We start from the raw sequence: 12077 nt of genomic DNA, 5'->3' as shown, positions 1-12077 counted from the left end.
GCTTTTGGCATTTCAATTTCTGATAATATATAAATGATAGAGAAATGACAATAGATAAGTAGTTATTCACACTCTTTTAAAAGATTATGGTCATTATTAGAAGAATGTACATATAAAAGTCGAAAATATACTCAAAATCATGATGGTATATATTGCCATGATTTGCAAGCTAAAATCATACCAATTTACTAGGGGAAGTTACACATTTGCCATCTTATAGAACATTAATTATACATAACTTATATATTAGGTGGGCAACTATTTAAGTTTATTTCCGTTCTGTTATAAGTATAGTGAAAGGTACGAAATCTCGTTACGAGTGAATTTATGTACTATTTTATATAGATATTTGTTATGTAAGAATTAGTCAATGTTTTTAAGTATATAAGTATTAGTTAATTTACCTTAGCTTGTATCTTATATAAAATAATACATAAATTTCTTCATAACTTATACATGTATTTATGGATTTTGAAATTGTCAATCAAACATCGTATTAATTTTATACGTATTAACTTATTTTTTCATCCATCTACAAATATCATTACATTATATTAAATTAATACGCTAATAACTTATTTCTTATTCAGCTATTAAAACGATGCTTTAATTTACCTTTTTTGTTGTGACTTCTTCACCCCCCTTAACTTACCTTTCTAGCACATGCAGGTAGCCATTTGCATGGGAAACACTTTTCGACAATAAAGATTTATTAATTAAGGCATTAATTATTTGTATTATTTTTATATTTTTTTCCTACTAATTAATAAGTGACAACTTTTCTTTTTCTTGATCACTTACACTAAAGCTAGATAGATGACAAATATAGAACGGTCACGTAAACTTGTTTGTCCCATAAAATTTCTCTTACATGACATAAAAGTTTAAATATTCTTTAAAAATTAATTAAAATTTTCGTTAATTTGTCTATAATCGTATGCTTTTGTACCTAAAAAAAAAGGAGATGATATATCTAATATCACGATTTGTAAGATTAATCTTAATATACATCTTAAGTCTTTTGCAGAAGAGGGCACATCTCTCTTATGCGATGGATGATCTTTTTATATGATTCGGACAATCTTAATGAGCTCTTAAAGTTAGTTTTTAAGGTTTGCGAGTTAGGCCCAACGTGTAAGGGGTTGGCTATAAGATAGTTTTGATTAAAGATTGAAGGACAGGACCCTAGATAAGAGATTGAAGGACGTGGATTAGAATAGAAGATTAGTAGATAGTTGAGTATAGTCTTGCTTTATCCTTCCATAGTAGTAGTTGTAGTATTAATGAGTGTTATATGTTCTTGTTCCTTATTCAGTTTCGATCATATATTTATTGTTACTTGTAATTCGATTATCTTATTATTTTATTGTTACGGTTCTTTTTTCAGTATGCTTTGTCAAGCTTGATTTAGTATTTTGTCTTGATTTCTTCACTATTGTTTTTGAGCAGAAGGGTCTATCGAATACAATCTCTCTATCTCCTAATTAGATAGAGATAAAATACACGCATATACTCCATAAACTCGATCACTTATGAAGCTTATACTAAGTATGTTATTGTTATACGTCAAGAACTCATCAAACTTTCTCATAACTTGTCTTTTTCTAGAAAATAAGAAAGGGCAAACAAAAAAGAGGATATATGGGATGATCTAAAAGATAATCTAACTAGTGGTCCTGATTTTATAATGCCTTCAATATTGTTATAATTTTTGTTGCTTATAGGGGTTCAATTGACCTAAAATAGTTGATGTTCTAGCCATGATTTGACTTTTATAGCTAGCCCTTAATTCCACATCAATGGTCACAATAAAAAGAAAAAAAGAAGTTATATAATATATATATATTAATTATTGAACTTGAGGTGATAGAGGAAGAAGCAATTTCAATTGTACTACATAGAGCCTAGACGGATCGATTTATTCTATGTTCTTTTAAATTAAAATAGCTCTTAAATACTTTTGAAAAATTAAAAGGAAAATTATAAGAAAATATTTAAAACAACTGAAAGTCATAAGTTATAAGTTAGAATTTCTAACTTATGTCTTGAACTTATAAAAAATGTATAATCAAGTATATACTTTATACCATAAAATCATTTAAGTGAGTTTAGATTTTAGAACTTTAAGTTTTTTTATTGTTGTAGTTTGTTAGGTATCCAATTATGAAAAATCACCTTCAATCGATAGGGTCAAGAGTTTGATCATCATAAGCACAATAAATCACACTGATCAATTAATGTTTTCCCATAGAAACTAAAGCAGATTGGGTTATAAATTAACCTAAAAGAAAATAGAGCCACTTGATGAATGATTATCATTTTTCGACAGACTAATGCATTTTCACACTTTAATTATTGTTATTATTATATTTTTCGTCGATATAAAACTATTCTTTGACAGACTAATGCATTTTCACACTTTAATTATTGTTATTATTATATTTTTCGTCGATATAAAACTCTCATAATTGGTGTTCGAAATGTTATATCTTACCCTTCAATGCACCAAGACGTTTTTATATAGCATCATACTATATAAGTTTAAATTTGGTGCACCATTAATATATTATATTCTTACATCATCATATAACATCAGCCTGATGGTGTAAAAAGGATGATACATTGTCAATGCACAAAATTTAAGATAACACATCTCATATGGTAATTACTCGATCAGCTATGCTCTTTTTCACATAAAGTCATTCAAGTTTGATTTTTAACTCAAAAATCATTCAATTATAAATTTTTTTCACATAAAGTCACTCATCTATATGATTTTTCTAATTTTTTTCATCAATATAAAATTCTCATAATTGACTCGAAATGTTATCTTACATGTTCAAGTACCAAAACATTTTTATAAAGTATTTTACATTATATTTATTATAGTGCATCAATTTTTGTTCCAATTATGTTAAATATATAAAATTTAAAATACGCTCACATCATAGCTAACATTTAACCGCTATGTGCGCTAAAGGTGACTGTATTTAAACTTTAGAAAAGAGTAAATGTTCCTTGAGAAATTAGAGTAGAACAAGGTTCACTTGTTCTGGCCCAAAATCATGGCCCAACACTGATCTCACTTGCTTCTGGCCCATATTTTTTTTTATCTTATGAAAATACTTTGTGAGTATAGTCTAAATTTCTTTTTGGATAAATTGAAAACTTCTGAGAAAATTTTAGTAGATTACAAACTAAATTTTAAAAACAATAAGACAAAACTCGACAAACTAATTATTCGTAAACGAAACTGAATTAGTAATAAATAAACAAATATAAAAACCAAAGTTAACATTATCCAAAGAAATGTAACTTTTAAGAACTATATTACATAATTTTAAATGATAAACTAAAAAAAATAAAAGCCTCCCGCCAATAATTTCTAATATTTCCCACCAATATGAGAAAAGAAAACATTCAAATTTTGGAATGCCAGGTCATCAATCTTCGTCACTTTCATCACATCTCATCTCAGCCGTTGAATATACCTATCGACGGCCAATGTTAATCGTCATTTTACATCGAAGCTCCTTTAAATAGACCGAAGAGTTAACCTCATTTCTCCATCTTCATCTAAAACACAGCAGCTTCCGGTTACAATTCAGGTTCAAATCACTTGTTTCATCCACATTACTGTTAATTTTAGCTACTGTTTGTTGATTTTTTTGTTAATTTTATTGTTTTAGCAGTGAATTGAAGATGTCAGGACGTGGAAAGGGAGGAAAAGGATTGGGAAAGGGAGGAGCAAAACGACACCGTAAGGTTCTCCGTGATAACATTCAAGGTATCACTAAGCCTGCAATTAGGCGTTTAGCTCGTAGAGGAGGAGTGAAGCGTATCAGTGGACTAATCTATGAGGAGACTCGTGGAGTTTTGAAGATCTTTTTGGAGAATGTGATTCGTGATTCTGTTACTTACACTGAGCATGCTAGGAGGAAGACCGTCACTGCTATGGATGTTGTTTATGCACTTAAGAGGCAAGGAAGGACTCTCTATGGATTTGGTGGTTAAAAGAATTTGGGTTGCTTTTACTGATTTAGTGTTGTTTTTTTTCACTTGGTGTAATTATGTTTGTAGTTATTGAAGTAATAGAGTTGCTTAATCAATGACATTGCACTATCGTCTTGTAATCGATTTGTCTAATTCTCTGTTTGAATCCCTATATATATGTGTGTGTTTTGAAAGTAATCACTGAGATTGTGTATATAGAAACTTCAAAATTGAATCCTCCAATATGCAATAGTCTTGGTCCAACTATATATATATATATATATATATATATATATATATTGATTTATGTTCATTGGATATACAAATGTAGGTGAATTTCTTGTGCTTTGACTACTCATTGTTGAATCCCCTTCTAGAAGATGACTGCAAGGGGCGGAGCTAGGTGAGGCTCAAGGGGTTCGTCAGACCCACATTTGGTGAGTTCGTTTCAATTATTTTTTATGTTTATATAGTAGATGTTGAATCTCTTTCGACTTCTTTGTGTGTTTAGTTATTGATAATTTGAAACCCCCTAGTGAAAGTTTTGGCTCTCATTGCTGTAGTTGTAAGAAATGATAGGGTTGGTACCACTCTTGGCTCCTGTCAATGCACCTAGTTTGGTCACGGGAAGGTGTAGAGAGCTTCATAGTCGCGATTTAGAGAGGGTGATTGTTGAGAGATTTGGTGTTAATGGGGTGCTTTTGTGGGCATGACACTCAATGCAATTGATCTGGAGCTGCATCCCTTGAGACCTTCATGGCTTTGCCCTTTGGATATAACTCACTTTAACCACTTCAAATCGAAACCTGACCGATGTGTTAGATTGTCAAAGGTCTGGCTTTAGATGTCTTGTTAATTTGCTTGTTGCTAACAAGTCTGAAATGCAGCGACCAAAGATGAACGAAAGAATGGTTCCCTTAACCGAAAAATGCACAATATATTCATAAACCAAATAGTAGTATATATATTGATTCAAATCCTCAGAAAATTTACACAAACAAAGAGGTGTGACATAGTTTTGGGTTTAAATGACTACTACAGTAGAATTGTACATGAGATGAAAGCACTAGTGGGATATGGCTAATAATCCTTGAGATTGCTTCTCATATTTGAAACCATTTGATTTAGAATCATCAGCACTCCACACAAATATTCCAACCAAATCTCCTTTACTTTTAAGCTTACTACACGCGGTAAAGAATCCGTTTTCTGGAGATAATCCACCACTTCCATCAGTGCCGAAGCTAGCCAAGATCCTTCCTCCTTCATAATTTGATCTTTGAGTAGAAAAATAGTCCATGAATTGAGACACGGTGGTTCCCTTATCATACGCGTAAAATTGAAAGTTAACGTAGTCTATAACTTGACTGTAGCTTTTCCATAGTGTCTTGTAATGATTCTGAACTTCATCATCATCATATGGTGCTATGGAAGCAAATGAAATAACTCCATTGTTTTTCAGAGTTGTAATTAGCTTGCCTATGCACTCTGCAAAAGTGTTAGGATCAGCTTGGAAATGTTCATAATCGATATCAATTCCATCCAAATTGTATTGCTTAATGATATTTGTAAGAGAAGAAACAGCATTTGAAACCCAAGAATCAACTGAAGAAGGATTGAAATACGCGCTGCTTCCACCAACACTGTCCCCTCCTAAGCTCAATGCTACTTTAACATTAGAATGTTGGTTTTTTATCGCGGAAACAGCAGAAGGGTTGAGGTTATCTGAATCCCAAAAGACGTTGAATTGACCGTTGGTGGGAGATGGAGAAGAAGAAGACATGGTATAGTCAATAGCAAAGGAAAGAATGAAGTGAAATTCGACCCCAGAGTAAATAGGAACATCACTAAACTTAACATTATTGAACTCTGCTCCAATGTATTCCCTGAAAATATTGGAATTTCCAGGTGCAGCAGCATAGATTGGTGAATGAAAAAGTAAGAATTGAATAACAAAAAATGAAACTAAAATCTTGGAGAGCTCCATGAAGTTGAGAAATATTAATGTGTTCAAATTTGCTTTGTATTAGGATAAAATGGATTGAAGATATGAAGTTTAAATAAAGGGTCCTTTAGTAGATTTTTGAATGTATGGTTAGTGTATTAGTCAAAAGATAAATTAAAAAGTGTTAGCTTTAGTGTAACGTTTCAGCTGGTTGGTGAGTCATGAATGTGACAAACAAGTAGTACTATAACGACTTGTCCAATAATAAATTGACGATTTGATACGTTTCTTACGAATGAATTGATATGATAAATTAGAGTATATTAAAAGTTTGAAATAAAATGTACATTATATGAAATATTATATTTGTCTCATTCAACTTGAAATTATTTTATACATCTTTGGAGTGAGGATAATAAGTGTAAATTAAGAATCAAGTAATAAATTATTTTCAGAATTATTAAATGAAATATTAATTTAGTAGCGTGAACGTGTAAAAATGAAAGGAAAAAAATATATATATTAGCGGAAGAGTCACGCCAATGACTCCTAAAATGTTATCTTTCATCAAAGATTAGGTATTTCATATAATATTTTACTCCCTCATTTTTTGAGGTATAACATACTTTTTTTAAAAACAAAACTTTCATTAATTCTGCTAAGTAAATACACTAAAATAATATAGTAAAAGAAATATTATATTATAAAATGAAATTGAAGTACATTCATTGTCTTCAAAATTAACATGTTATAATATAACTATCCTACTACAGCAATATTTTGAACTACACCATCACCACCTGGGTCATCGACATATTTTAAAGAATTAAGCAATATTTTTATAATAGCAATTGTCTTTAATGAGATTAATAATTTCATTTAACCAAAAAAAAAAAAAATATGGAAAAGGATAAACCACAAAAGACCAATATGGGTTGTGGTGTAATGGTTGGAGTACTTCATCCTTAATCAAAGGTTTCGAATTTGAGTCGTGGAAATAGAGAAAATTCTGTTGGGCTCTGAATGGGCCTGTAGTGGGTGATTCAATTTCAGTTCGAGTTCCAATGTGAACTCCGAACACAAAAAGTGGAAAACAAAGATACAAATATATATTTAATCAAAACTCTAATACGAACATAAATATTCAATAATTTTTTTTTTGCCAAAATTCCATCATTAAATAATTTACAATCCCTTATCCAACTGCAGGCATATTTGTAACAAATCCATTACCACCTGGTCTATCAACAAGAATCCAAACTCTATTACAACAATTATCTGCAATAGGGACTTGTTTGTAAATAACCACAGGAGTGACAAAAGGGTTATCCTTTTTCACTTGTGCCACAGCATATTTCTCATGTGTAACTATTCAAAACATAAAATTATTAGAAAAACATTAATCGCGATAATTAAAATTATACAATAAAAATTAATACGTACATGTTAATTCGGAAAATTCCAGTTTTGCCCATAGAGGAAACATCCCAGTACCAGCACATTGATTACCAACACAATTACAAGTATAACATGGAGGATAAGCAGGGAGACTCTGCACAACATAAATTATACAAAGAAATGTTATAACATATGATATTTTTTTGAACATTTTTTTTCCTAATTTGATGTATTTCTTTGGTGAGTTTTTAAATCTTTTTTTATAGTGTAGAAATGAACAACTCAGCAATTTATTATATTGATTTTATTTCTATTAAAAGCTAAAGTTTAATATTCTTATGTCCATTTTTGTTTGTAATCTCACCATATTAGAAAAGGAAAACTATATTAAACTTTAAAATCGGTATATTGAGTAATCATTATATATATTTTATAATAGTATGGATCATACAATTTTGAATTTTTTTTAATCCACGAAATATTGAATAAACTTCACATTAATTATTGAAGTTAAAAAATGTGACAATTTTAATGTAAGTCCAATTTTATCGGGATACAAATGTGAAATGTATATTATTGTAATTATGTGTATACTGTAATATATGTACGTAATTTAATATTACATATATTATATAAAATTTTATGGTTAATTTATTGGATACTTACTGGAAAATGATGAATAGTAATAGCATTTATGTGTGTATACTATTATATAAACATATTAATTAATGATACACATCATAGAATATTATTATTATATGTAAGTGTATAACTATTATTTATATCATATTAATGAAATACATAAATAGTGTAGTAATTGATAGTATTTTGATTATATACATTAAATATAATAAGAATAAATAAAATTATTTGAACATGCATATTATGAAGTATATAATAATATTGTATTATATCAAAGTAATAGAGTGTACTTATATTATTTTTATCTTTATAGAAATAATTTGTATTCAACATATGTCAATAATTTATTTTGGGCCATCAGTAATTTTTAAGAAAAAATATTTTCTTTCTAAATGAAATATCCAATCAAATACATTCAGGAGGGATATATAATATCATATAAAAGTAATTGACTTCTATATTTATAGAGAACATAAATAGTTAAAACAGACACTATTTTAGAAAATGTTGAGTTCTTTTTACTGAACATTTGAACCGCTTGTGATACCTTTTCCATTAAATAATTAGTCTATTAATATTTTTTAGAACTATATAATAAAAACCACATATTTGTATGTGCTTGTTATGGATATACATGTGTCAAGTGTGTGTGAGCTAGATATATAATAGTAGGTAGAGAAGAATCAAAATCCTCACAAATTTAAGTGTACTGACAAAGGTTGGGTCCTTTAATTAATTTCTATAGATGGAAATAAAGAGGAAAAGTAAAGCCTACGCTGCATGGAGATATTGAGTATCCCTTAAGTAATAATAGTATTAGTTTATTATAGGGATAGTCATAAAAAAAAAAAAAAGTAAAAAAATCCAATGGAGTAGCTTTAGCTTGAGTTTCTCTTTATCCTTTTCTAATATGATAAACATGTTAAAATATATGTTAATTTTATGATCTTATATCTATTTGATTTTAATTTTTCATTTGATATATTTAAATTATAAAATTAAATATGGTGGCTTATTGAAATCGTGCTCTAAATATAGCTACTGCCTAATCAACTCTAGTATTTTACGGGAGTAGTAAGAAAATACTGAACTATTGAGTATTCATTAGCTATGTATTAATATCAAAGATGACATACTATTAATGTCAACAATTTAGACATTGTCAAACATAATTAGTAATACACCTCAAATGACCCCAAAGTGTTGTTCTAGTGACTAATGTGTACTTTCTAGAAACTCGTAAACTCGAAGTACTTAGTAAGTTCACATAAAAATAGAATTAATCTTATATGAATTTTAATGAGATGATTGAGATCTCTTTATTTTTAATCAGATTAATTATAATGAGATGACTGAGATTTCTTTATCTTTAATCAGAAAAATTAATGTTCAACTCCTTAAAAATAGACAAAATTTGTAATTAAATAGGTTTAATTTCAAAATAAATTATCTCGTAAGATAAACCTTATTGAGTTTGGGTTTTAAAACCATTAATAATTGTACAGAGTCTCATATAAGATACTCTAATACAAAGTACAATATTAATTATTCTAGCACAGAGGCTCATATATAAGATACAATATAAAGTACAATATTTATTAGGAAAAATTACATAAATTGATACATTTTAATAAATAATTATTAATTTTGAAATATTTTTTTATTTATTATCATTTATAACAATACTATATTAAATTTGTCATATGTATTAAAAGTGATTTATGTATGCAATATATATGAATTATAATTGCTTTTTAAAATATATTATGTTTGTTTGGTAAAAGTTTGACACATTATATTATTAAATGAATTAAAATGTGTGATAAATGAATTATTTATCATTGAAATTTGTAGTATACGTGAATAAAAAATTATTCTTTGTAATATGAATTGAACTTGTATTATAAATGAATTAAAAATGATTAAGTGAAAAAGAAATATTATTGCTATAAATGATAAATATTTTGTTATTATAGTATATTTATGTAAATTCCTCTTATTATTGATTATATAGACCAGGGTCTCGTATGTACAAATTTAATTGATATCATTAAATAATACAATAACTAAGTTATGTTAAAATATAAATTTAGAACAAACAAAAGAATAGTATATAGTTTATTATAGAAATATTTGTAAGTTGAGCAAACATGAAGCACAACAATGTCTTTTTTCAAAGGAAAAAAAATGGGTATAAGGAAGGTCCAAAAGGGCGTGGTGATTCTTAGTTAGAGCTATTGAAGAAATATTAATTTTGTTAGAGATATTTTATCGTATAAGGAGTATATAATTTTATAAAAATTTTAATACAAATATTATGCATTAAAGGATAAGCCAAAAAAGAGAAAAAAAACTATTGTAACAATAATATTTCATTTCGATAATATAGATAAAATTTTTAAAAAATAATATATATATAATTATATATTATTTGCGATAAAAATTATTCTCGATGCAAGAAAAAAAAAAGAAGGAGCGCATGTGGAAGACTCACATCACTCTTTATCACGTGGGACAACTTTGACACCACACACTAACCCCACTTTTGTCTACTTTTATCTTTTTCTTACTTTCACCTAATTATCTTTTTTTTATTTCGAAGATTTTTAATTTGATATCATATATATATATATATTTTTATTTTTATGTGAATTGTTGGTTATTATATTTATTTAAAGGATTCATTAGATATATTAAATTTTACTTATCAAAATAAAAAAAATAATTATGATTGTAATCTTGAATTTAATTACATAATTATACTTTTAAAATATGTTAGTTTTAGACCAAATTTAACAGAACACATCATGTGACATCAAAACAGTATAAATTGCTTTAATAAAGTTGAAATGCTTATATAAAACAAAACTTGAAGACATAGTAAACAATTTATTGAATTCAAAATCAACTCAAATACTAATTAATATTGCTAATCCAATAATCCTTCTTAATTAAAATAATCATGAAATCTAATAGTAAGACAATTGGCATACTTTGGACCCCATTGCTCCTTATCAAGGCTTTTTTTAATATTATTTTATATTAGTCAGTAGAGAAAGTTTTATTTTCCAGAAAACTGGTGCAAATTTGGCATCCTCTAAACTAGTAGTTGAACTACACAATGCCATCTAATTTTACAAATAAAATTTGAATTCGATAAGATGTATATAATTTTAATTTTATTTTTGGATTAAAGAGGTTATTTTCTCTCCTACTTAATGAGGGATAACATTTAATTATTTATTAAAATTTTATCCTAATCCTCGATCTATATATATTTTTGTTTTTATGGTAATTAAGTTAAAGTTGTGTCATTTTTGTGTGATCCCCCCCTCCCCCCTCCCCCCCCCTTTTGTTTTTTGACCTATATTTACCTTTCCTAACTCCCGCTACATCAACTTCTCTCATTTTTCTTGTTTTGTCCTTCACAGAGTCCCCTCTCTAATGTGAGCGTTTTATTTTACCACCTCACGATATAGTTTTTGGTATTATCATCAACCTCATTCTCTTCCTTGGTGATGGATTCAAAAAGCTTGAAGCTTTCTCGTCTGTTACCTTATGAGTAACGTCATTAAGCTTGCACTCCAGACACTTAGGCGTCTGTTCTATTAGTATATTTTAGCTTATCTATACATTTGATAAATAAAAAATGCGTTTGCAAATCTAAAACAATAAAAAATGTTATCACTTTCAACTTATGATTTCACACCTTATAAATTATTTTTGATTTAACAGAACCTTTTACAATTTTCTCACTAATATCATTTTATAATCTTTGAAAAACTCTTTACTAAAATATGTTTTTATTATGTAAAATTACTTTATATATATTTTTTATATATAAATAACTAAAAGGAGGACATTTCAATCATTTTAACACAAGAAGTTCTTATCAAATATCATTCATCAAACACATCAAATATTTATAATTAAATTCAATAAGTCTATTCAAATACTAATTATTTATTCATTGATTTAATTTCAACGCTTAAATAAGATATTTATTATCGCCCACATTTTTAATCAGCTAATCCAAACAATCTCTATGTTTAATTATTTTTCACATTAAATTTTGTAAGGGCAAAAAAAATTTGATTCC

The 12077-nt window shown here is 27.7% G+C and overlaps 2 protein-coding genes across 3 annotated transcripts; one reads left to right on the top strand and one right to left on the bottom strand.

Moving 5' to 3' along the window:
- The first annotated feature begins 3520 nt into the window (after positions 1-3520).
- On the top strand, positions 3521-4191 carry LOC107003122 (histone H4). 2 transcript variants are annotated; one of them, XM_015201386.2, is made up of 2 exons: positions 3521-3608; positions 3693-4191. In XM_015201386.2, the coding sequence occupies exon 2, from the start codon at positions 3703-3705 to the stop codon at positions 4012-4014; it is 312 nt and encodes a 103-aa protein (XP_015056872.1). In that variant the 5' UTR covers positions 3521-3608; positions 3693-3702; the 3' UTR covers positions 4015-4191. The 2 variants fall into 2 exon arrangements, with proteins under 2 accessions (XP_015056872.1, XP_015056873.1); XM_015201387.2 differs by having other exon boundaries at positions 3525-3608; positions 3690-4191.
- Positions 4192-4910: 719 nt separating this feature from the next.
- Positions 4911-6233, bottom strand: LOC107003336 (chitinase 2-like). The gene has a single exon (XM_015201652.2). It carries the CDS (start codon positions 5978-5980, stop codon positions 5060-5062), a length of 921 nt encoding a protein of 306 aa, XP_015057138.1. The 5' UTR covers positions 5981-6233; the 3' UTR covers positions 4911-5059.
- Positions 6234-12077: the final 5844 nt, after the last annotated feature.

Source organism: Solanum pennellii, chromosome 11, assembly GCF_001406875.1.
Source record: "Solanum pennellii chromosome 11, SPENNV200".
Taxonomy (NCBI): Eukaryota; Viridiplantae; Streptophyta; class Magnoliopsida; order Solanales; family Solanaceae; genus Solanum; species Solanum pennellii.
This window is presented reverse-complemented; position numbering and strand designations above follow the sequence as displayed.

What these genes read in the sequence shown, in the direction of transcription:
- LOC107003122 (XM_015201386.2), top strand. Translation starts at nt 3,703, where the DNA reads ATGTCAGGACGTGGAAAGGGAGGAAAAGGATTGGGAAAGGGAGGAGCA.
- LOC107003336 (XM_015201652.2), bottom strand. Translation starts at nt 5,980, where the DNA reads ATGGAGCTCTCCAAGATTTTAGTTTCATTTTTTGTTATTCAATTCTTA.